This window comes from Hylobates moloch, unplaced genomic scaffold (assembly GCF_009828535.3).
Source record: "Hylobates moloch isolate HMO894 unplaced genomic scaffold, HMol_V3 SCAFFOLD_12, whole genome shotgun sequence".
NCBI lineage: Eukaryota > Metazoa > Chordata > Mammalia > Primates > Hylobatidae > Hylobates > Hylobates moloch.
The window spans coordinates 11,863,770-11,886,837 of NW_026652287.1; the positions used below are offsets into that span (position 1 = coordinate 11,863,770).

General features: G+C 49.8%; 1 protein-coding gene and 1 long non-coding RNA gene across 4 annotated transcripts in view; one reads left to right on the forward strand and one right to left on the reverse strand.

Moving 5' to 3' along the window:
- Positions 1–4,795, forward strand: part of LOC131380719 (uncharacterized) — an 18,906-nt gene extending 14,111 nt beyond the window's left edge. The window contains exon 3 of the long non-coding RNA XR_009208834.1: positions 4,710–4,795. This is a non-coding gene — a long non-coding RNA (uncharacterized LOC131380719). The remainder of the gene's footprint in view (positions 1–4,709) is intronic.
- The window catches only part of HNF1A (HNF1 homeobox A), a 24,498-nt gene extending 17,564 nt beyond the window's left edge, over positions 1–6,934 (reverse strand). For all 3 annotated transcript variants that reach the window (XM_058424749.1, XM_032168500.1, XM_032168499.1), the window contains exon 1: positions 6,383–6,934. In XM_058424749.1, the coding sequence (XP_058280732.1) occupies positions 6,383–6,708 (326 nt within the window). In that variant the 5' untranslated portion in view covers positions 6,709–6,934. The remainder of the gene's footprint in view (positions 1–6,382) is intronic.
- Between the last annotated feature and the right edge of the window lie 16,134 nt (positions 6,935–23,068).

A 23,068-nucleotide genomic window follows, 5' to 3' on the forward strand; every position in this document is an offset into this window, starting at 1 on the left:
TTTTTTTTTTTTTTTTGGTAGAGACAGGGTCTCTCTATGTTGGCCAGGCTGGTCTCAAACTCCTGGGCTCAAGCGATCCTCCCACCTTGGCATATATAATATTTAAAACTGAATTGTAAACCGGGTATGATGGCTCACGCTGGTAATCCCAGCTCTTTGAAAGGCCGAGGTGGGAGGATCACTTGAGCCCTGTAGTTCAAGACCGGCCTGGACAACATAGTGAGACTCTGTCTCTATAAAAAAAAAAAAAAAAAAAAAATTAGCCAGGCATGGTGGTGCACACCTGTAGTCCCAGCTTCTCAGGAGGCTAAGGTGGGAGAATTCCTTGAGCCTAGGAGTTTGAGACCAGCCTGGGACAACATAGTGGGACTCTGTTTCTACAAAAAATAGAAAAATTAGCCAGGTGTGGTGGCACAAGCCTGTAGTCCCAGCTACTCAGAAGGCTGAGACAAGAGAATCTCTAGAGCCTGAGAGGCCGGGGCTACAATGAGTGGTGTTCGCGCCACGGCACTCCAGCCTTGGCGACAGAGTGAAACCCTGTCTCAAAAAAAAAAAATTCTGAAATTTTACTTGAGATTTACTCAAGTTTACTTTGAGCCAGGTACCGTGCTAAGGGCTGGCCACTTACATATTATAACCCTAGGAAGTAGACGCTGTGCCCATTTTGCAGAGAGAAAACTGAGGCTCAGAAAGGCTCAATCACTTGTGCAAGGTGATCTAGTTGGGACTCAAAAATATTTCATGTTGCCAGGACCACCCCCCACCAGGCCTCTCCCCAGCTTCTCTCTCTCCCTTCCTTCTGGGGCTCCTAGGATCCTCTCTCCTTCACCTCCCCGCTTCGCTGAGTGCCAGTCAGAGCTCAGAGGGAAAGGGCAGTACAAAGTCCAGCCTGGTGCTCCCTGGCAAACATGTTTATCTGATCCTAGAGCCAGGCTGCCCGATGCCTCCCCTCCCCCATCTGTAGCCACCACCCTCCTGTGCCGTGTCCTCCTGTGTCCTCCCTTCCTCCTTCCTTTCTCTCTCCCACAAAGAGAATAGGGTCAGTCTTCCTCTCACCTTTTGAGAGCCTCTCCTGGGCTCAAACCAAAGATTTGCTATGTGCCCCTGTCCATCTGATTCCACGTCTGTCTGTTTCTCTCTCTCTCTCTCTCTCTCTCTCTCTCATTCTCCCATGCCAGGTCAAATTTAAGCTGAACTTGAAAATAAAACAAAGGGCAGCCACCCTGCACAAATACATGTGCAACCCTTAGAAACAGAAGACAGGCTTTTGAATGTGAAAATGGAAAGCAAACTGTTAAAGTGAGCTGATAACGAATGTTCCACTTTTAAACAATTCCTAGTAGAGTTGGGCAAAAAATCCACAACAAAAAAGTGAATTTTAAATGCCAGTTAGAAGACAGAGAACCAAGAGGGCATGTCTTTCCCTTTTCTGGGAGAAGCCACCTGTGCCACTTTATTCTAGAACCTACTGAATCATTGTCTCTCTCTCTCTCTCCCCACCCCCCATTCCTTTGCTATCACTCTCTCTCTTCTGTCTGTCTCTCTGTGTGTCTCTTACACACACACACACACACACACACACACAGAGTCTCCAAGGGCCTGACTCTTTTTGAGGGCAGCTTCTCTAACTGTCCTAGCTCAGAACTAAGAGGCCAAGGCTGGGCGCGGTGGTTCATGCCTGTAATCCCAGCACTTTGGGAGGCTGAGGCAGGTGGATCACATGAGGTCAGGAGTTAGAGACCACCCTGGCCAACATAGTGAAACCCTGTCTCTACTAAAAATACAAAAATTAGCTGGGTGTGGTGTCATATGCCTGTGGTCCCAGCTACTCAGGAGGCTGAGGCAGGAGGATCACTTGAACCCGAGAGGCGGAGGTTGCAATGAGCCGAGATTGTGCCACTGCACTCCAGCCCCAGCAACAGAGTAAGACTCCGTCTCAAAAAAAAAAAAAAAAAAAGAAAGAAAAAAGAACCAAGAGGACAAGTCTCCAGGCATCTCCTGCTTTGACTCTAAGGGGTTTGAGTCAAACCAACGTGGGTTCAAATCCCACCACTGCAACCTAGCCACGCGTGCTCTTGCATGACCACATCTGCCCTGTAACGTGGGGTAAATCCACCCCTACCTCACACTGCTACTGGGAAAATTAAATGAGCTTCAAATAGGGAGGATGAACTTTGGGCAATGCCTGGTGCACAGTAAGTGCTGAATTTGTGCAATAATATTGTCATCATCATCATTTTAACAATGCAGCCCTGGAGACCCTTGGCCCCACACAGCAGAGCCCAGGAGAAGTGAAGACCCGCCCACATCTTCCTCCTCTCTCTCCTACCCATTCCGGCGTCAATCGGATGTCCAAGGCTTTGAGCCTCTTGCCCTCTGGCCCCTGGGGTTTCAGGGCATGCAAGGTTGTGGTGTTCCTCTCCACATCTGGAGGGGGGACTGACTTCTCAGTGTGGGGGCTTTAGATCTGGCCTTGATTCTTTGGTTAACTTTCGTGTGCCTCAGTTTCCTCATCTGTGAAACGGGGCTAATGATATTTCAGCCTTCAGAGATGGGGAGAGAAAAATGAGCTTAGCCCATTTTGTAAGCCCTTTGTGAACTCTGAAGCACTGTATGGAAGTAAGTTGATGGTCAAGTTGAACAGCAGGAATGACTGGGGAGGGGAAAGTGCGACCTCGAGGTTGCTGTATGGAGCGTGAGGTAGGAGGATGCAGGTCTAAGTCTTGGCCTGCCTTCAGTCCTTTGGAAGGTTTCGTTTGGTAAGGCACTGCCTCTCTCAGCCTTAATTTGCGCATCTGTAAAATGGGATCACTAATAATAACTGCTCTGTATTGCACTTACTACATGTGTACTCTACATGTGCCATGCCACTTAACCCTGTGGACAAGGGCTATTGTCATCTCTACCCTGCAGACAAAACTGAGGCTCAGAAAAATAAAATAATCATGTGCTCAAGGTAAAAAGGGGCAGAGCTGGGATCAGGATGCAGGCAGTCTGGCTTTTGTCGGGGACGTCAGATCCTCTGTCCTCCCTTGGCTACTGGCTTCCTGAGTCTCAGTGCACTGATCCCGCCTGATGGGCAGGATCAGAGCACTTCAAGGTTGGGGTTTGAAGGCCGGGGGCGGTGGCTCACGCCTGTAATCCCAGCACTTTGGGAGGCCGAGGCGGGTGGATCACCTGAGGTCAGGAGTTCGAGAACAGCCTGGCCAACATAGTGAAACCCCATCTCTACTAAAATACAAAAAATCAGCCAGGCATGGTGGTGCATGCCTGTAATCCCAGCTACTCAGGAGGCTGAGGTCGGAGAATCACTTGAACCCGGGAGGCAGAGGTTGCAGCGAGCCGAGTTCGCGCCACTGCAGTCCAGCCTGGGCGACAGAGCGAGATTCCGTCTCAAAAATAACAACAACAACAAACAAGAAACAGGTTGGGATTTGAGCTGATCAGGGACAGAAAGGACCCGGGAGGACACCCAGGAAGGAAACCTGGGTCCCAGTTTGTCCCTTGGCCACGTCTCAGGCTGCTGGGCCCTGACCAACAGGGCAGCAGATGTCTTCGGGGCGTCAGAGTATCCCAGTCACTCACTCATTCCTGCTGCGCATCAGCCACTTAGGCAGGATGTGGGTACAAGTGGTAAATAAGGCAACGCAGGCCTTGTCCTTGAAGAGCTTCTGTTTTCGTGGCAGGAGATAGAAAACAAACAGATAAATCAGATGATCACAAGTCATGACAGGGAACTGGAGAAAGTAAATGACAGCAGTGGAAGAGAGTGATGGGGAGTGGGGCCCCCTTTTGGATGGAGCAATCAGGGAGCTGAAGGAGAAGGAACTGGCCATGGGAAGATCTGAAAGGGCGTTCTGAGCAGCAGGAAGAGCACATGCAAAGGCCCTGGGGTGGGAATTGGCTTGGGGTGCTGAGGAACAGCAAAGCCACAATGACTGCAGCAAAGGCAGCAAGAAAGAGAAAGACCTGGGAAGAGATCTGGGAATTTGGTGGGGTGGAGGGAGGGGAACGAAACCATGGCAGGGAGTTTCGATTTTATTCCTTGGCCAGGGAGGGAAACTGAGGCAGGAGAGGAACAGACTTGCCCAAGGTCACTCAGGGAACTAAGGGGGAGATCTGAAGAAAGAGCTCAGGTTCCTGCTGTGGCCCCAAACATGGGGCACCCCAGGGAGGCCTGGGACCCAGGACCCACCCCGGCTTCTTCCCAGACACTGACTTCTCCCGGGAAACAGCTTCTACTAGACATTCTGCCTCTGTACCGTCTTCCCAGCCTCAACCTCCCCGATGGCCCGGGCCTTCAGTAGGGGTCCCCCGCCCCTCAATCCCTGGCTCCTCCCCCGACCCTGACGCTGGAGGCCCCACTTTCTTCACTCAGGGCGTTTTCCGATCCCTTTTGTTACCTGAACAATAAGTAACCCAGGTAGTTAGTTATAAACTCTGCAGGAACAAGGAGCTGGTTGATAATTTATAGCAACATCTCAAATTTAAATGGAAAGTAAATAGCATGCTGTTAGCATTAAAGAAAACCCAATCGGGGCAGGCGGGAAGCACTCCAGCCTCCTTGCAAGCTTGGGGCGCCTCATTCTCTCCCGTGCCCCTTCTCCCAGCTGGGTCTGAGCCCCCCGCCCCCTGGCTCCTCCGTTCTGCTTCTCCCAGCTTCTCTCTCCATCTCCCCCAATGGCCTCTCTCTACACTCTCTGCCTCAGCTTCCAGGTCTCTGCTGGTCCCTAGGAAGCACTTTGACCTCTGCTTCCCCTTCAAATGCTGTGGATGAAGCCTCCCCCAACCCCACCATCCCACCAAAGGGGGCTGCTGACCGAGAGAGCTCACTCAGCCAGGTAAGAAAGCATCCCCTGCCCCCACCCTCACCCCAAAGCCCCCAATCCCATCTGGGGCCCTGGGCAGGTCAGGCCCAGCCCCACCCCGTCGGGTTGCCTTCGCCCTGGGTCTGGGATGCCTGACTCTTTGCCCCTCCCCTGCAGCTCTGGAGTCCTTTGCCCTCCTCTTCCTGCCAAGTCAGGGGGCCCTGACTGCTCCCCTGCCCCCTGTCCAAGCCCTCGGGAGGCTCCCTGAGGCCTCTGGGAAAGCAGGAATTCACCAGCCCTCCCCCACCCCAGCTGGGATCAGGACCTTGGACAGAAAAGAGATGGGCCCCTTTGGAGCATCTCTGGGGCTCGATCTCTCTCTGACTCCCTGGCTACCCCCTGCAGGCCTCTGGTCCCCGGTCATAGCAATTGAGAGCACCAGACAGAGTAGGTTTGGGGCCTCAGTGGGGTGAACTTAGTCCAGCTCCTTCCCGGCTCTAAGCCCCAGCTTCCCCATTTGTGAAGCAGAGTCACTCATAGCTTCTGCCCAGGACTTGTCACCATGAAGGAAAATTATTCTTGTGAAACCTCAGCACAGCGCCCAGGAAGTAGTGAACCTCCTCAAGCAGGCGCTGTAGGGTGGAGGTCAGGGAGCCGCTGGAGAGGGGTGGCCCCTGCAGCCCCCAGGCCATCCTTCCTTCTCCCCCGCACCCCCATCCCCCACCCCCACTAGCTGGGAGGTGGGTTGGCCCAGATCTTTCCAGGCCACCATTCCTACAAGTTAATGATCACAGACCTTATCAGAGGTCTTTTGCCGTTTATAAATTTATAAAACAAAAGAGAAATAATAAAGCACGTGGGTAATTAGTAACTAGGTCTGCTCTGCTGAGGAGAGGGGAGGCATCGAGCTCAGGACCCACCCAGTTCTCCAGGAGATGGGGAGTCCGCCAGCGGATGGGGATGTAGAATGGGGAGCCTCTAATGGCACCTGCTGGTGAGGTGGGGTGCCTGTGGCCATACAGGAAAGGGGAGAAGCTCCCACCTCGAGGCTCTGTCTGCCTCAGGTAAGAAAGACCTGGGCTTCCCTGGCTAAATGCATGAGTCCCCAGGAGGCCAGGAAAGCCCCCAAACCCCAGCTTCCGGCCCTCCTCCCTGGCAGTGCTTCCTGGCCCCCAGAGCCTACCCACCGAGGACTCAGTGCAGGAGTTAGGGTCTGGAGAGTATAAATGATCATAGTGGCTAAAAATTTCCACCACCCCCCAGTTCTCCAGGCATTTGAGTTGTGAACTCACCTGCTTTTTCTCCCGTCTTGGACCCCCCTGGGAAATGTCCCCCCTGCCCAAGGACTGGGTTAAAGGCCTCGGCTCATGGGATTTGGGACTCTGCAGAGGAGCAGTTCAGGGGCTGGAGGATCAAACCTCCAAGCAAGGACCCCTGGGCTCTCATGGGCCCTGTCCCCCTTCCCAGCAACTAGGCTAAAGGCCAAAGCTCATGGGGACTCAACTCAGAAGGGGGGCTCGTTAGGGGCCCCTCTAGGCTCTTCCTGGGAGCCGGGATGGGGAAGGGCTCCTTACTGCAGAAGGGTCTCCACCACGGCTTTCTGGTGGGCCGCCTCCTCAGGGCTGAGGTTCTCCAGCTCTTTGAGGATGGGTGGCGTGAAGTCTTCCCCATCGTCGTCCGTCTCATCCTCGGAGCCCCGAGTCTCCCCTAGCCCATTGGGCAGCTCAGCCAGATCCCCTCGACCGCCGCCGCAGGACTCCCCCTTGTCCAGGGGGCCTTCTCCAGCCAGGAGGTAGGGCCCCGGCTCACCCAGTGCCTGGATCAGTGCCTCTTTGCTCAGCCCTGACTCGAGCAGGGCCGCCAGGAGCTCCGTCTGCAGCTGGCTCAGTTTAGAAACCATGGCTCGGCTGCCACAGGGCCACGCGGCCTGGGTCCACCACGCTAGCAGCCTCCCCCACCGCGTGGGTTGCGTTTGCCTGCCAGCCGGCAGACACAAACCAAACTCCTTGCACCCACTGCCCCCCCAAAACCCCACTAGCCAAGCCCTGTGGGCACCCCCAACCCCCAACCCTGGCCCCAGCGGCCCGTGAATCAGGGCCCCTGCCTGCTCTGTTTACATTGGAGCTGGGGAAATTCTCCAAGGTTCATATTTATCCGTGTGCTTAGCGAAGGGACTGAACTTTGGACTTCAGCCCTGCAAAGTGCAGGCCTCATGGCAGCAGAGAGGGACAGGGAGCTATGGCCTGCGATGGGAGTGGGCAGAGGGGAGAGTGGGGGAGGCGCAGGTGAGGGGCCCTGAGCAGCTGGGATGGAAGGTGCTGGGAGCCAGGGAGGCCATCAGGAGTGCAGCATTGGGTCCCTCCCCCGAAAGAACCTTGTAGGGGCATCATGCTGAGACAGGAGAGCCAAAAATGCTTGCTGCTTACGAGAGCAGCAGCAGCAGGGAGCTCTAGACAGCTGGGCTAGCTCTTCTCAAGGGCAGAGGACGCTCACGGCCATTTTGGGATGCTTCCATCCATTTTGGGACCCTTCCACCCCACTCCCGGCCTGACACCAGGCCTCCCTATAGGAAAAAATATGTTAAGATTACCATGTGCCAAGAACAGTGCTGGCTCTGTAAGGCAAATTCACTTCATTGCATTCTGCTACCAACTGTGAGTAGGTACAGAGATTATCCCCATTTTATAGAGGAGGAAATCGAGGCTCTGCGCGGTTAAGTAACTTGTCCAGGGTCATACAGCCAGCAAGGCACAAAACATGCAAGGTGAGACTGAGTTGAGATGAGTGTGGCACTTGCCCCCGGTGCAAATTTATTTTTTTATTTTTTGAGCTAGGTTCTCACTTTGTCACCCAGGCTGGAGTGCTGTGGCGCGATCATAGCTTCCTGCAGCCTTGACTTCCTGGATTCAGGTGATCCTCCCGCCTCAGCCACCCAAGTACCCAAGTAGCTGGCACTACAGGCACGCACCACGACACCCAGCTGATTTTGTGTGTGTGTTTTGGGTTGTGTGTGTGTGTGTTTTTGAGACAGAGTCTCACTCTGTCACTCAGGCTTGGAGTGCAGTGGAGCGATCTTGGCTCACTGCAACCTCCGCCTCCCAGGTTCAAGCGATTCCCCTGCCTCAGCCTCCGGAGTAGCTGGGATTACAGGCACACACCACTACACCTGGCTACTTTTTTTGTATCCTTTGTTGAGTTGGGGTTTCACCATGTTGGCCAGGCTGGTCTTGAACTCGACCTCAAGTGATTCGTCTGCCTCGGCCTCCCAAAGTGCTGGGATTACAGGTGTGAGCCACTGTGCCCAGCCTTGTGTGTGTATTTCTTGTGGAGACAGGGTTTTGCCATGCTGCCCAGGTTGGTCTCAAACTCCTGGACTCAAGCTATCCACCCACCTCAGCCTCCCAAAGTGTTAGGATTACAGGCGTGAGCCACCATGCCTGGCAGCCCCAGGTGCAAATTTTAAGGGAGTGCCAAAAAACCCAGTCGTCAAGGTGAATAATATTTTTATGCAATATATTTTAAAAATTAAAATTAATGCAAAACCCCAAAGAATTAAAAACAGATGTCTATACAAAAACTTGTGCATGAATGCTCATAGCAGCATTACTCGCAAGAGCCAAAAAGTGGAAAACACATAAATATTCATCACCTGATGAATGAATAAAAAAAATGTGGCTTGACCGTGCGATGGTATAGACATATATATTTTTTTCTTTTTTTTTTTTTTGTTTTTTGTTTTTTGTTTTTGAGATGGAGTCTCGCTTTGTTGCCCAGGCTGTAGTGCAGTGGCACAATCTTGGCTCACTGCAACCTCCGCTTCCTGGGTTCAAGCAATTCTCCTGCTTGAGCCTCCTGAGTATCTGGAACTACAGGTATGCACCAGCACGCCCAGCTAATTTTTGTATTTTTGGTAGAGATGGGGTTTTACCATGTTGGCCAGACTAGTCTCGAACTCCTGACCTTAGGTGATACGCTCGCCTTGGCCCCCCAAAGCACTGGGATTACAGGCATGAGCCACCACATCCAGCCAATGCAATAGTATATTATTTGGTCATATAAAGGAATGGAGTTCCAGTACATGCCACAACATGCATGAGCCTTGAAAACATGATGCTAAGTGAAAAAGTGGTCACTAAAGACTACATAGTGTGTGAGTCCATTTATATGAAATGTCCAGAACAGGCAAATCCATAGAGACAGAAAGTGGATTCGTGGTTGTCAAGGCCTGGGTGGGAGAAGGGAATGGGGAGTGGCCGCTCCATGGTGCCGGGTTTCTTTAGGATGATAAAAACGTTCTACAATTGATTGTGGTGATATCGGACACCTCTGTGACTGTACTAAAACCCAATGAATTGCACATTTTAAAAGGGCGAGTTTGATGGTATGTAAAGCAATAAAAATATTGTTTTAGCTTTATTGAGATAACTTACCATACAATTCACCCATTTCATGTGTGCAATCCTGATTTTTTTTTCATTTTTATTTATTTTTATTTTTTGAGACAGGGTTTGGCTCTGTTGCCCAAGCTAGAGTGCAATGGCATGATCTAGGCTCACTGCAACCTCCGCCTCCTAGGCTCAAATCATCCTTCTACCTCAGCCTCCCGAGTAGCTGGGACTACAAGTGTGCACCACCACACCCAGCTAATTTTTTTTTTTTTTTTTTGTATTTTTGGTAGAGATGGAGTTTTGCCATGTTTCCCAGGCTGGTCTCCAACTCCTGGACTCAAGAGATCCTCCCACCTCAGCCCCACAAAGTGCTGGAATTACAGGTGTGAGCCACCATGCCCGGCCTCAAAAAATATTTTTTAACTAATGTAAAATAATCTGTGATGGACAAAATAGCAAACATCTAAATAAAGACAGGCCCTGTGGCCAGGCACAGCGGCTCATGCCTGTAATCTCAGCACTTTGGGAGGCCGAGGCAGGCGGATCACCTGAGGTCAGGAATTTGAGACCAGCCTGGCCAACATGATGAAACCCCATTTCTACTAAAAATAAAAAGTTACCTGGGCGTGGTGATGCATGCAGGAGGCTGAGACAGCAGAATCGCTTGAACCCGGGAGGTGGAGGTTGCAGTGAGCCGAGATCACGCCATTGCACTCCAGCTTGGGCAATAAGAACAAAACTCCGTCTCAAAAAAAAAAAAAAAAAGCCCTGCCCTCACCCACCAGCCACATGTGGCTACCAAGCACTTGAAAGATGGCTAATGTCACTTCTTGAAATGATAATTTTAAAAAAAATTGAGTTAAATTTTTTAATTAAGAAAACTTAGTCCAGGCACGGTGGCTCACGCCTGTAATCCTAGCACTTTTGGGAGGCTGAGGTGGGTGGATCACCTGAGGTCAGGAGTTCAAGACCAGCCTGACCAACATGGTGAAACCCCATCTCTAATAAAAATACAAAAAATAGCCTCAGGAGGCTGAGGCAGGAGAATAGCTTGAACCTGGGAGACAGAGGTGGCAGTGAACCAAGATCATGCCACTGCACTGTGGCCTGGGTGATACAGCAAGACACTGTCTCAAAAAAAAAAAAAAAAAAAAAAAAGACAATTTAAAAGTTAACATTTAGGCCGGGCGCAGTGGCTCACGCCTGTAATCCCAGCACTTTGGGAGGCCGAGGCGGACGGATCACGAAGTCAGGAGATCAAGACCATCCTGGCTAACACAGTGAAACCCCATCTCTACTAAAAATACAAAAAATTAGCCAGGCGTGGTGGCAGGCGCCTGCAGTCCCAGCTACTTGGGAGGCTGAGGCAGGAGAATGGTGTGAACCCGGGAGGTGGAGCTTGCAGTGAGCCGAGATCACGCCACTGCACTCCAGCCTGGGTGACAGAGCGAGACTCTGTCTCAAAAAAAAAAAAAAGGTTAACGTTTAGAATAATTTTACATTAGATTTAATTAAAATTATATTTTTATATATTAACATAATGTTATATTTAGTTTTAAATAATTTGGTTTAAATTAAAATTTTATTTATAAAAATAACTTTTTATTTTAAAAATTAAAATAACTTCACCTGTTCCATTTTACTTTTTTTTTTTTTTAAGAGCCAGATTCTCACTCTGTCACCCAAGCTGGAGTGCGGTGGCATGATCATAGCTCACTTCAGCCTAGAACTCCTGGCTTCAAGCGATCCTCCCACCTCAGCATCCCAAGTAGCCGGGACTACAGGTACGCACCATCATGCCCAGCTTCATAGATATATTTATCTTTTTTGTTTGTTTTTTGAGACGGTCTCCTTCTGTTGCCCAGGCTGGAGTGCAGTGGCACAATCTTGGCAAACTGCAACCTATACTTCTGGGGCTCCCGTGATCCTCCCACCTCAGCCTCTCCAGTAGCTGGGACTACAAGCGCGTGCCACCATGCCTGGCTAGTTTTTGTATTTTTTTGTAGAGACAAGGTTTTGCCACGTTGCTCAGGCTGGTCTCAAACTCCTGAGCCCAAGCCATCAGCCCACCTCATCCTCCCAAAGTGCTGGGATTACAGGAGTGAGCCACTGCACCCTGCCTATTTATTTACTTTTCATAGAGATGGGGGGTCTTGCTTTGTTGCCCAGGCTGGTCTCGAACTCCTAGGCTCAAGCAATCCTCTCACCTCAGCCTCCCAAAGTGTTGGGATTATAGGCATGAGCCATCTCACCTGGCCAGTAATGTATTTCACTCTAAGAACAACTCATGAATTAGGAACCTTTATAATCCCCCTTCTGCAGGGGAGGAAAGAGAGGCTCAGAGAGGTTAAATGACTGCTCAGAGTCCCTCAGAGCTGGGCTTTAAGTCCCCTGAGCCAGGCAGACTGGCTGTGCACGACAAGTTGGCAGCCCCCGCCTTGAGGAGAGTGGTACCCTCTTTCCTCCAGTGCATTTATGTTTTACTTTTATTTTTGAGACAGAGCCTCACTTTGTCACCCAGGCTGGAGTACAGTGGTGCGATCTCAGCTCACTGTAACCTCTGCCTCCTGGGTTCAAGCAATCCTCCTACCTTATACTCCTGAGTAGCTGGGACTACAGGCACACACCACCGCGCTCGGCTAATTTTTGTATTTTTGGTAGAGATGGGGTTTCACCATGTTGGCCATGCTGGTCTCAAACTCCTGGCCTCAAGTGATCCACCCACCTCGGCCTCCCAAAGTGTTGGGATTATAGGCGTGAGCCACCGTGTCCGGCCTAGTGCATTTTTTTGTTACCCCCCGCGCAAGTTGCTTTGAGGTTGGGCAGCTTACTGCTGGGGACAGCATTCTCAAGTCCAGGCTAAACAGGGAAGATGCTGTGTGCTGTCCCTTTGTGGCTTTGAGGTTCCCCTGCTTATTTCTTTGCTGCCTGCAGCCGCCTCTTGGTGACTTTCCCTTTCCAGGGAGCCAGAGGAACCAAGGAGGGTGGGGCCTGACTCCTGCCCCCAGCATGTAAACTCATTAACTGCTGGGTCCTCAGGCAGTTAGGTGGCTGAGCATTTGAGTCTGGGACAGCAGGTGGATTTGGTTGGAGAGGGAATGACAGAGACTGAGGAGGAGCCTCCAGAGAGTCTAAAGAGATAGGTACACAAGCAGAAAGTTCCAGCCCCCAGCCTGCCTTTCCCCCAAACTCAGGGGACAGAGCTGAATTAACTCAAGGTCAGGAATGGCATTTGCATTCTTGAGAGTCACTGCAAATAAGAGCTGTAGTCATGGTGAGTGGTTAAGGCAATGGACTAGAGAATCACTGAGAAAAAAAGCGAACAGTGGCCGGGTGTGGTGGCTCAAGCCTGTAATCCCAGCACTTTGGGAGACCAAAGTGGGCGGATCACTTGAGGTCAGGAGTTCGAGACCAGCCTGGCCAACATGGTGAAAACCTGTCTCTACTAAAAATACAAAAATTAGCCAGGCTTGCCAGTGGGCACCTATAATCCCAGCTACTCGGGAGGCTGAGGCAGGAGAATCACTTGAACCCGGGAGGCGGAGGTTGCAGTGAGCTGAGATCATGACACTGCACTCCAGCCTGGGTGGCAGAGAGAAACTCCGTCTCAAAAAAAAAAAAAAAGAAAAGAAACGGCCGGACACGGTAGCTCACACCTGTAATCCCAGAGCTTTGGGAGACCGATGCAGGTGGGTCACCTGAGGTCAGGAGTTCCAGATCAGCCTGGCCAACATGGTAAAACCCCATCTCTACTAAAAATACAAAAATTAGCTGGGTGTGGTGGCTCACACCTGTCGTCCCAGATACTCAGGAGGCTGAGGCAGGAGAATCACTTGAACCTGGGAGGCAGAGGTTGCAGTGAGCAGAGATCACGCCACTGCACTCCAGCCTGGGTGACAGAGTAAGAATCCGTCTCAAAAAATTTTGAAAATTAAAAATGAACAGTTATGTTTAGTAAGTGCAGTAGGTAGGCCAAGATAACTACTAAGTATGTCTTAACAACTTAGTAGCTGCTTGAAAAAAAAATGCACATAAATTTAAAAATATATATATTTTCACTCATTCTTAACTTCTTGTAAGGATGTACTAACGGCAGGCCTGTGCCTGCTGGGCTGTCCACAGCTACTCAAACCTTGAAATTAGATTGGACGCTATCACCCTCATTTCCTGTTACACAGTAACTTTTGCATGGCACTTGCTTTTAATCATGACAACTGCCATACGCTCAGCTTCACAAAATCATGTCATTGTGGAAAGGAAGCTCCCTCCATCTAACATTCAAACTTAACTGTCCTGAGCTGGTAGTTTGCAAGGTGTCCAACAGATGTCACTGTGTTTCCTTCGTAAATTCTCTAAAATAGTCTGCTGTGTCCCGGGGTATAGTAGATATTCAATAAATGATGGCTGTGAGTTTTATCACAATTCTCTCCTACTGGGTGAGCAGCTGTTTGCAAGGCTAAAATTCGGGTGAGGCACAGGCTTCCCCTTGGTCTTAGCAGCCAGCACAAGACGAGTGTCCCTTCAGCCAGTCTCAGAGCTCTTTGGCAGTTCAACTGACCCTTGTCCTTCAGTCCAGACAATGCCCCAGGGCCCACCTGCATTCACACTCGGACTGTTCTCCTTCCCACTCCTATTATCTTTTCAACTTTGTGGACAGTACATTTTCTCGTTTAACATCTAACAGCTTCATGGTAGCCCCATTTTACAGATAAGGAAACCAAGGCTTTAAGAGGATAGGGAACCTAATCAGCCAAGGCAGAGTTAGGATTTAAACCCAGATCCCCGTGATGCCAGAATCTAAGCCTTGACTAAATATGTGTTACTATTACTTTTGTTGTTGTTGTTGTTCTGGGTAACTCCAACCTGCTCATTGGCCTTGTCACCTCAGTGCTGATTTTGCAGATGAAGAGACTAAGGTTCCGAGGTGCTAGAGCACAGTGGTTAGGAACACAGACTCTAGAGCCAGAATGCCTGGGTTTGAGCCTTGGTCTGCCATTTATTAGCCGTATGACCTTGGGCAACTTGCTTAACTTCTCTTTGCCTCAGTTCCTCTTCTTTTGGGTTGTTAGGAGAATGAATGAGGTGATATCCACAGTGTCCAATACCCTGCAAGCGGCCAGGTGTGGTGGATCACACCTGCAATCCCAGCACTTTGGGAGGCCAAGGCAGGTGGATCATTTGAGGTCAGGAGTTTGAGACCAGCCTGGCCAACATGGTGAAACCTCATTTCTACTAAAAATACAAAAATTGGCAAACAACCGTAATCCAAGCTACCGGGGAGGCTGAGGCAGAAGAATCGCTTGAACCTGGGAGACAGAGGTTGCAGTGAGCCAAGATTGCACCACTGTACTCCAGCCTGGGCAACAGAGTGAGACCCTGCCTCAAAAACTAAAAATAAAAAATAAACAGTGTCCAGTACCTTGAAAGCATTCCGCATGACTGAACGATCACTGTTACGTGATTACCAGCATGACGACCCCACTCCTCTTGGCCAAACTGAGTTCTCTTCTCTTGTAAAAACTTCTGCATATGAAGTCACCCATTCCATTTGACCCTTTAGCCCTCATCCTGGCATTCAAGGGCGTGGACAACTCAACCCCACTCTCTAGCCAGCCTGACCTCTCCATTCCCTTCTCTGGCGTAGAGGCCACTCCCACCACCTGCCCTTACTCCCCGTCCGCCTTTGTCAGCCTGTACTGTGTTGAAGCTCCCAGGAGAGACAACTGCAGTCATCACTTTCCACTGTGTTCAGTGATGTCAGTTCAGCCCAGCTGGGGGTATTCACATCATGGAAACAGACCATCAGATTTGGTGTGTGTGTGTTTTATTTTGCTTTTTCAGAGAGCCAGTTGTTAAACACTAGCTGACACCCCGTTGATGCTGTTCCTTCTACCTGAAACACCTCGCATTGCCGGTGAGCTCTAAAGACAAAAGGACCTGGGTCTGCATTTTCCAAAGGCAAGAATCTGGTATCACCTGCATATTATTTTCCCATATTTGATCACCACTGCCTGTTGCATTATTTACTTAGCAGTTTTGCTCCTGTCAACTCACTTTTTAAAAACTAAACTTATTTTAAAAAGAAAAGTTTTGGCCAGGCGCGGTGGCTCACGCCTATAATCCCAGCACTTTGGGAGGCTGAGGTGGGCGGATCACCTGAGGTCGGGAGTTCGAGACCAGCCTGACCAACATGGAGAAACTCCGTCTCTACTAAAAATACAAAATTAGCTGGGCGTGGTGGCGCATGCCTGTAACCCCAGCTACTCGGGCGGCTGTGGCAGGAGAATTGCTTGAACCCAGGAGGCGGAGGTTGCAGTGAGTCGAGATCACACCATTGTACTCCAGCCTGGGGAACAAGAATGAAACTCCGTCTCAAAAAAAAAAAAAAAGAAAAAGAAAAGAAAAGCTTTATATAATTTTAATACACAAAAAACAGTATCCTGGCCAGGCACAGTGGCTCACGCCTGTAATCCCAGCAATTTGGGAGGCCAGGCAGGAGGATGACTTGAGGCCAGGTGTTCAAGACCAGCCTGGCCAACATGGTGAGACCCCATCTCTCCTAAAAATACAAAAATTAGCTGGGCATGGTGGCACGTGCCTGTAGTCCCAGCTGCTAGAGAAGCTAAGGCAGCGGAATCGCTTGAACCCAGGAGGCAGAGGTTGCAGTGAGCTGAGATTGCACCACTGCACTCCAGCCTGAGCGACAGAAAAAAAAAAAAAAAAAAAAAAAATAGCTGAGTGTGGTGGCACATGCCTGTAGTAATCCCAACTACTCAGGAGGCTGAGGCAGAAGAATTGCTTGAACCTGGGAGGCGGAGGTTTCAGTGAGCCAAGATCGCACCACTGCACTCCAGCCTGGGCGACAGAGCAAGACTCCATCTCACAAAATAAAAAGCAAAAAAAAAGCTTTCGACAGTTCTGTTACCTGCCTAAGGTGTTTGTGTCAGGATCCCGGCCCGGCTGTGGGCCACAGATGGCAAAAACCAAGGTCCGTCTATTACTGGGCGTCCAGGGCTTCATCATCTCTACTACCACGTGCCTGGAACTCCACACATTGCGCATGCCCCAGAACTGCTTGCCCAGCGGACCCCAATCCACAATTTCTGAATGCATTTCTCATGATTTGCTGAAGGTGTCTTGTCAATCCAATTAGATTGTAACCTCCGGGAGTGAAGGGACAACGTTGACCTTCCTATTACTCCCCTCACCCTGCCCAGCACTGGTCTGGGCACACGGTGACCCTCAAGGGCAGCACAAAGACTTGAGGCAAGAAAAACACCTGTAGAAGGAAAAGGCTGGATCCTGGGAGCGCCTCTGTCTGCTTTGCTGTCATCCTCTTCTTCAACAGCAAAGGACATGCTAGTTCCATGCAGCGAAAGTTTCCAAACACATTAGCCTAAGAATTTCGAGTCATGCAAAAAATAATAAATTCCCGGAGTCACAGGGTTAAAAAAATCAGATTCCAGGGCCCCACCCTTGTTGTTCCTGAGTCAGACTCCCCAATCAAACTGCCAGAGAATCTCTTCTTTGAACAAACACTTCAGGCAACTTTCCCAGGATAAAGCGAGTTTCAAAAACTCTCACACAGCGTCTTGGGTATCTCAGATACGGCTCTCGCCCTCCAGATGTTTACAAATGAAAACAAGAAATCTGGTTCCAACAAGCAAAAGCCCAGAAAGACCTCAAATACAAAGATACAAATCAAAATTAGTAGAGAAATAAATGAGCCGGGACGTTGTACTTCGGTTGCAGGGCTGGCTGAGGTCACTGCCTGCAGAGCCGACTGTTGGAAGCCCTGCGGTACACCAGCTGAATGGCCTTGAACAAGCCCCATCTCCACTCTGAGCCTCCGTTTCCGCATCTGTAGAGTGGGGATATGTGGGCCTAACTCACAGCGTTGTTGTGAGAATTCAACAAGATAAAATGCAGCTGTGAATATAGCAAGCCAGCATTTGATTAGATGTTAGTTTTCATCCTAAGAAAAATAGCTAATATTTCTGAGCACTTACTGCCAAGCCCTGTTCCTTTAACTCCCACAACAACCCAATGAGGTAAGATCTATTATTATCCCAATTTCACAGATGAGGAAATTAAGGCACAGAAAGGTTAAAAAAAAACATGCTCAGGCCAGGCGTGGTGGATCACCCCTGTAATCTCAGCACTTTGGGAGGTGGAGGCTGGAGGATCGCTTGAGGCCAGGAGTTTGAGACCAGCCTGGGCAACATAGCAAGACCCTGTCTCTATAAAAAAAAATTTAAAGCTGAATGCAGTGGCTCACGCCTGTAACCCCAACACTTTGAGAGGCTGAGGCTGGTGAACTCTTGAGCCCAGGAATTCAAGACCAAACTGGGCAACATAGTGAGACCCTGTCTCTTAAAAAAAACATCAGCTGGGCATGGTGGTGCATGCCTGTGATCCCAACTACTCGGGAGGCTGAGGTGGGAGGATCGCTTGAGCCCAGGGGTTTGAGGTTGCAGTGGGCTATGATTGTGCCATTGCACTCCAGCCTGCACAACAGAGAAAGGTCTGTCTTTAAAAAAAAAAAGAAAGAAAAGAAAAAAGTACCCGAGGTCTCCCAACCAGGAAATGGCCAAGATGGGATTAGACCTAGAAACCCTATCCTGTAGCCCCAGGAGGAAATAGCCTCATGGGAGCAAAACCACCAGGTGTTTAGGACTTATGAAAATTATACATTGGCTTCTTCGGGAAAAGTGGCTCATTCAGCTGAGCAGGACCCAGAATAGCAAAAGGGCCAAGGACAGCCCGCCTGACCTAGGTGCGGCCCCAGCCGGGATTCCTAGCCCTGCGAGTTTTCCCAGATTAGCCAACACACATCTGAACCCCTGGGATCAGGAAGTGCCAATGCCTGGGTCTTGCTAAAGCCATTTACTGTTGACAGATGTCCCACCGATGGCCAAGTGCCAGTTAGTCACGGCCTCAGTGCAGGACCTCATCCCTCCCAGAAAGCCGTGGCTCTGGACTCCACCCACTGAAAACAGGGCTTTTGTGGGAATACAATGGGACGAGAAGAAAAACATGCTGAACCTGGTCTCCATGGGACCTGATATGCGAGTCACGTTCATTCACATCCTGGCTTGCAGCCTCTCCACTCACAAGTTACTGAGAATCGAAAAAATGAAACAACATGCGATCGTATTTCTGGGCAGGTAGAATGCAAGAGCCCGGGGCACTGGTTGTTTCTGGGGAGGGGAAGGGAACCGAGAGACCCAAGAAGAGGGTGGACAAGCTAGGCACGGTGGCTCACCCTGTAATCCCAGCACTTTGGGAGGCCAAGGCAGGCAGACACTTGAGGTCAGGAGTTCGAGATCAGCCTGGCCAACATGGTGAAACCCTGTCTCTACTAAAAACATAAAAATTAGCCAGGCATGGTGGCAGGTGCCTATAATCGCAGCCACTCGGGAGTCTGAGGCAGGGGAATCACTTGAACCTGGAGGCAGAGATGGCAGTAACCGGAGATCGTGCCATTGCACTCCAGCCTGGGTGACAGAGCAAAACTCTGTCTCAAAAAAATAAAAAGGACTATGAGTGGGAGCAGATGTAGGGAGATGCAAGGGACGGAATATCAGGGAGTGGGAGAAGCGTTGGGCTGGTAACTGTGAGGCAGCAATGCCTTCCCGCACATCCTCCTGTTGCTGGGCTCTCCGCTAATCAAACCCAACCACCAGGCAGAGGCATGGGAGACCCCCACGCTCAGAGCAGGGTGGAGACAGGAGAAGCGATGGCAGAAGAGGCCAGACCACCACCCAATAGATGAGGGTAACTATTCAAAACTCAGATCATCTGAACAGAAAAAGGTAAATGCTATGAGCTAAAAACTTCAAGGTTCTTTGCATCAGTGCCCTTTTTTTTTTTCCTGAAGTTATTTCAAGTTGGATTTCTACCACTTGCAACCCAAAAGAGTCTTGCTGAACAGAGACGGAAACATGGAAGATTTCATTGAAGTGGAAACCTGGCATTATAATTGCCCACTGCTTGTAAAATTCAGGCCAGTGTGGTGGCTCATGCCTGTAATCCCAACACTTCGGGAGGCCGAGGCGGGCAGATCGCCTGAGCCCAGAAGTTCAAGACCAGCCTGGGCAACATGGCAAGACCCTGTCTCTATGAAAAATTTTGATTTAAAGCTAAGTGCAGTGGCTCACACCTGTAATGCCAACTCTTTGGGAGGCTGAAGCAGGTTAATTGCTTGAGCCCAGGAGGTCAAGACTAAACTGGGCAACATAGTGAGACCCCCATCTCTAAAAAAAGAGAAGAAAATCAGCAGGGAGTGTTGGCACATGCCAGTGCTCCCAGCTATTCAGGAGGCCAAGGTGGAAGAATCACCTGAACCCAGGAAGGTCAAGGCTGCAGCGAGTTGTGATAGCACCACTGCACTCCAGCCTGGACAACAGAGCAAGACCCTGTCTCAAAATAAATAAATAGGCTGGGCAAGGTGGCTCACGCCTGTAATCCTAGCACTTTGGGAGGTCAAGGCGGGCAGGTCATTTGGGGTCAGGAGTTCAAGACCAGTTTGGCCAACACGGTGAAATCCTGTCTCTACTAAAAATACAAAAAAAATTAGCTGGGTGTGGTGGCACATGCCTGTAATCCCAGCTACTTGGGGAGGCTGAAGCAGGAGAATTACTTGAACCCGGGAGACAGAGATCACGCCACTGCACTCCAGCCTGGTTGACAGTGCGATAGACTCCATCTCAAAAAAAAAAAAAAAAAATGGCCAGGCACAGTGGCTCACACCTGTAATCCTAGCACTTTGGGAGGCGGAGGTGGGTGGATCACCTGAGATCAGGAGTTCGAGACCAGCCTGGCCAACATGGCGAAACCCCGTCTGTACTAAAAAATACAAAAATTAGCTGGGCATGGTGGCACATGCCTGTAATCCCAGCTACTCAGGAGGCTGAGGCTGGAGAATCACTTGAACCTGGAAGGCAGAGGTTGCAGTGAGCTGAGATCATACCACTGCACTACAGCCTGGATGACAGAGTGAGACTCCGTCTCAAAAAAAAATTTTTTTTAATTAATTTAGCTTAATTCAGCTGCTTCACCTTTGCCTACAAGGGGCTGGGCCACCCTGTCCACTCCACGATCACCTTTTTCCACTGTCCCCCTGCACTGTACAGCAGGTCTCCTGCAGCTCCTCCCATACCCACAGCCCCTTCCTGCCTGGGCCCTTCGCCCATGCTGTTCCTCCTGGCTGAACCCCTCTCCTAGCTCTTCCTCCCATCAGCACCTCGTTTTCATCCCTTCTCTATCCTGTGGTCTGAATGTTCGTGTCCTCCCAAAGTTCATATGTGGAATCCTAGCCCCGCAGGTGGTGGCATTAAGAGGTGGGGCCTTTGGAGGGCAGGATTATTTCGCTTATCAAAGAGGCCCAAGGGAGCTTGTTTGTCCCTTCCACCAGGTGAGGGCCCCGCAAGAAGGTGCTCTTGCCAGATATCCCAGACTCTGTAACTATGAGAAACAAATATTGTTTATAAGTAACCCAGTTTTATGTTTTTTTGTTTTTTTTGTTTATTTTTTTTGAGACGGAGTCTCACTGTGTGGCCCAGGCAATCTCAGCTCACTACACCTCTGCCTCCCAGTTTCAAGCGATTCTCCTGCCTCAGCCTTCCGCGTAGCTGGAATTACAGGCACCTGCCATCACACCCGTCTATTTTTTTGTATTTTTCGTAGAGACGAGGTTTCACCATGTTGGCCAGACTGGTCCCGAACTCCTGGCCTCAAGCAATCCTCCCGCCTCGGCCTCCCAAAGTGTTGGGATTACAAGCATGAGTCACTGTGCCTGGCCTATGGTATTTTTTTATAGCAGCAGGAACAGACTAAGACATCCTACTTCTCAGCTTAAACGTCACCTCTGCACAGAGCCCTTCGTGACACATCTGAACAGATTCTTTTCTGTAACTCTCCATCCCTGCACTGTGTTTGCTCTTTCAGAGTGCTTTTTCACATTTGTGAGGGTGTATGCCTCTCCTCTTCCAGGCTGTAAGCTTCATAAAGTCTCTGTTTTGTTCATAACTAGAACAAGCCCTAGCACCTAGCAGTGAGTGTTCATTAAACATATGAAGAATGAATCAGCGAGTGATTTATGTCTCATCATCTCTAAAAAGCCTGTTTGATCACTTCCAGGACCAGGAAACTCCTGACATTATCAAGGATGCCATTGCAAAGTGAAATGCCATAAACAGGGAGGAGATGGTTCTTTCCAGAAGCTGGCAGTCCCGGACTGGTGTGGGGGCTCCACAGTGTCACCAGAGCTTTGACCTTCCTGCTCTACTGTGCTCAGGGTTACCTCATGGTCCAAGGTGGCTGCTGGACTCTCGCCATTATATCCAAATACCAGGCAGCAAAAAGAGGTAGAATAGAGGACAAAAGCAGTGAACCTCAAGGCTGAGGCTCCTGGAAGCCTCATACACTTTTACCTACTACAGTCCCTGGAACATAGTGTAGTCACAGGGCCACGCCAAAATGCAACAGAGACTGGGAAGTGTCTTCATTCCAGGCAGCACAATCAGAATCTGTTATTAAGGAAAAAAATAGGAAGAATGGACATTAGGTATGTAACTAGCTACAAATGATCATGGCATCTCTGTTTATTGAGCACTTACTATGTGCTAGACATAGTCCTAAGTACTTAATAAATGTGGCCTGGTCAAACAAGATTGCCCTCTGCCCCTTCTGTAGCCAGGGACATATAGACACACACACGCACACACGCACGCACGCACACATGCACAGGAGCCAGTTGAGCCTGGCCCCCCTCACTGTGGACACTGACAGGCGAAGTCTTTGTCATATGACTGAGCAGGGAGGGGGTAGTGTCCTCTTAACATAATAAGATCAGGATTCATAACATTAAATCAAAGTGCTGTAATTCACAGGAATATCAATTTCCTATTCAGAAGACAGAGGAGAATGTTTTCAGAAGGAAATTGAACTTTATGGTTTGAAACATGTTTCATTTTATTATTATTATTATTATTATTTTTTTTTTTTTGAGACGGAGTCTCGCTCTGTGGCCCAGGCTGGAGTGCAGTGGCGCAATCTCGGCTCACTGCAAGCTCCGCCTCCCGGGTTCAAGCTATTCTCCTCCTCAGCCTCCCGAGTAGTTAGGATTATAGGCACCTGCCACCACACCCGGCTAATTTTTGTATTTTTGATAAAGACAAGGTTTTGCCATGTTGGCTAAGCTGGTCTCCAACTCCTGACCTCAGGTGATCCACCTGCCTCAGCCTCCCAAAGTGCTGGGATTACAGGCATGAGCCACCGCACCCAGCCTGGGACTTTTTAATTTTTACAGAGATGGGCGATGATTCATGGGACGTTGGAGATGCCCCAAGACTGGAGATATGATTTGGGGGATCCTGAGGATTGGTGACCTAGGCAAAACTTGGGGAGGCTGGATCCTGGGTATGGAGTAGCCAATCTGAATAAAAACCCCTGCGCCAAAGGTTGGCATGGAAATAGTGGTCTTGCCAGCCTTCAGGGGAGGCCCACACCAGTCCTAGACTGCCTACTTCTGGAAGGAATCAACTCTTATATGTTTATGCCATTTCACTTTGGGTTGTCTGTTCTATGCAGCTAAACCTAATACTGGACTGATACATTATTATTATTTTCAGAACCAACCAAAGCTGGAATAACATTCTTGATAATGCCAGTTTCCTGGTCCTAGAAGTGAGCAAACAGGCTTTTCAGAGATGACGAGATGTGAAATCCCTCACTGATTCATGCTTCATGTGTTTAATGAGCACCCACTAGGTGCTAAGCCTTGTTCTAGTCAGGAACAAAACAGAGACTTCACGAGGTTTACAGCCTGGTGGAGGAGACGTGTATCAGGCTAGTGCGTGTAGACCAAAG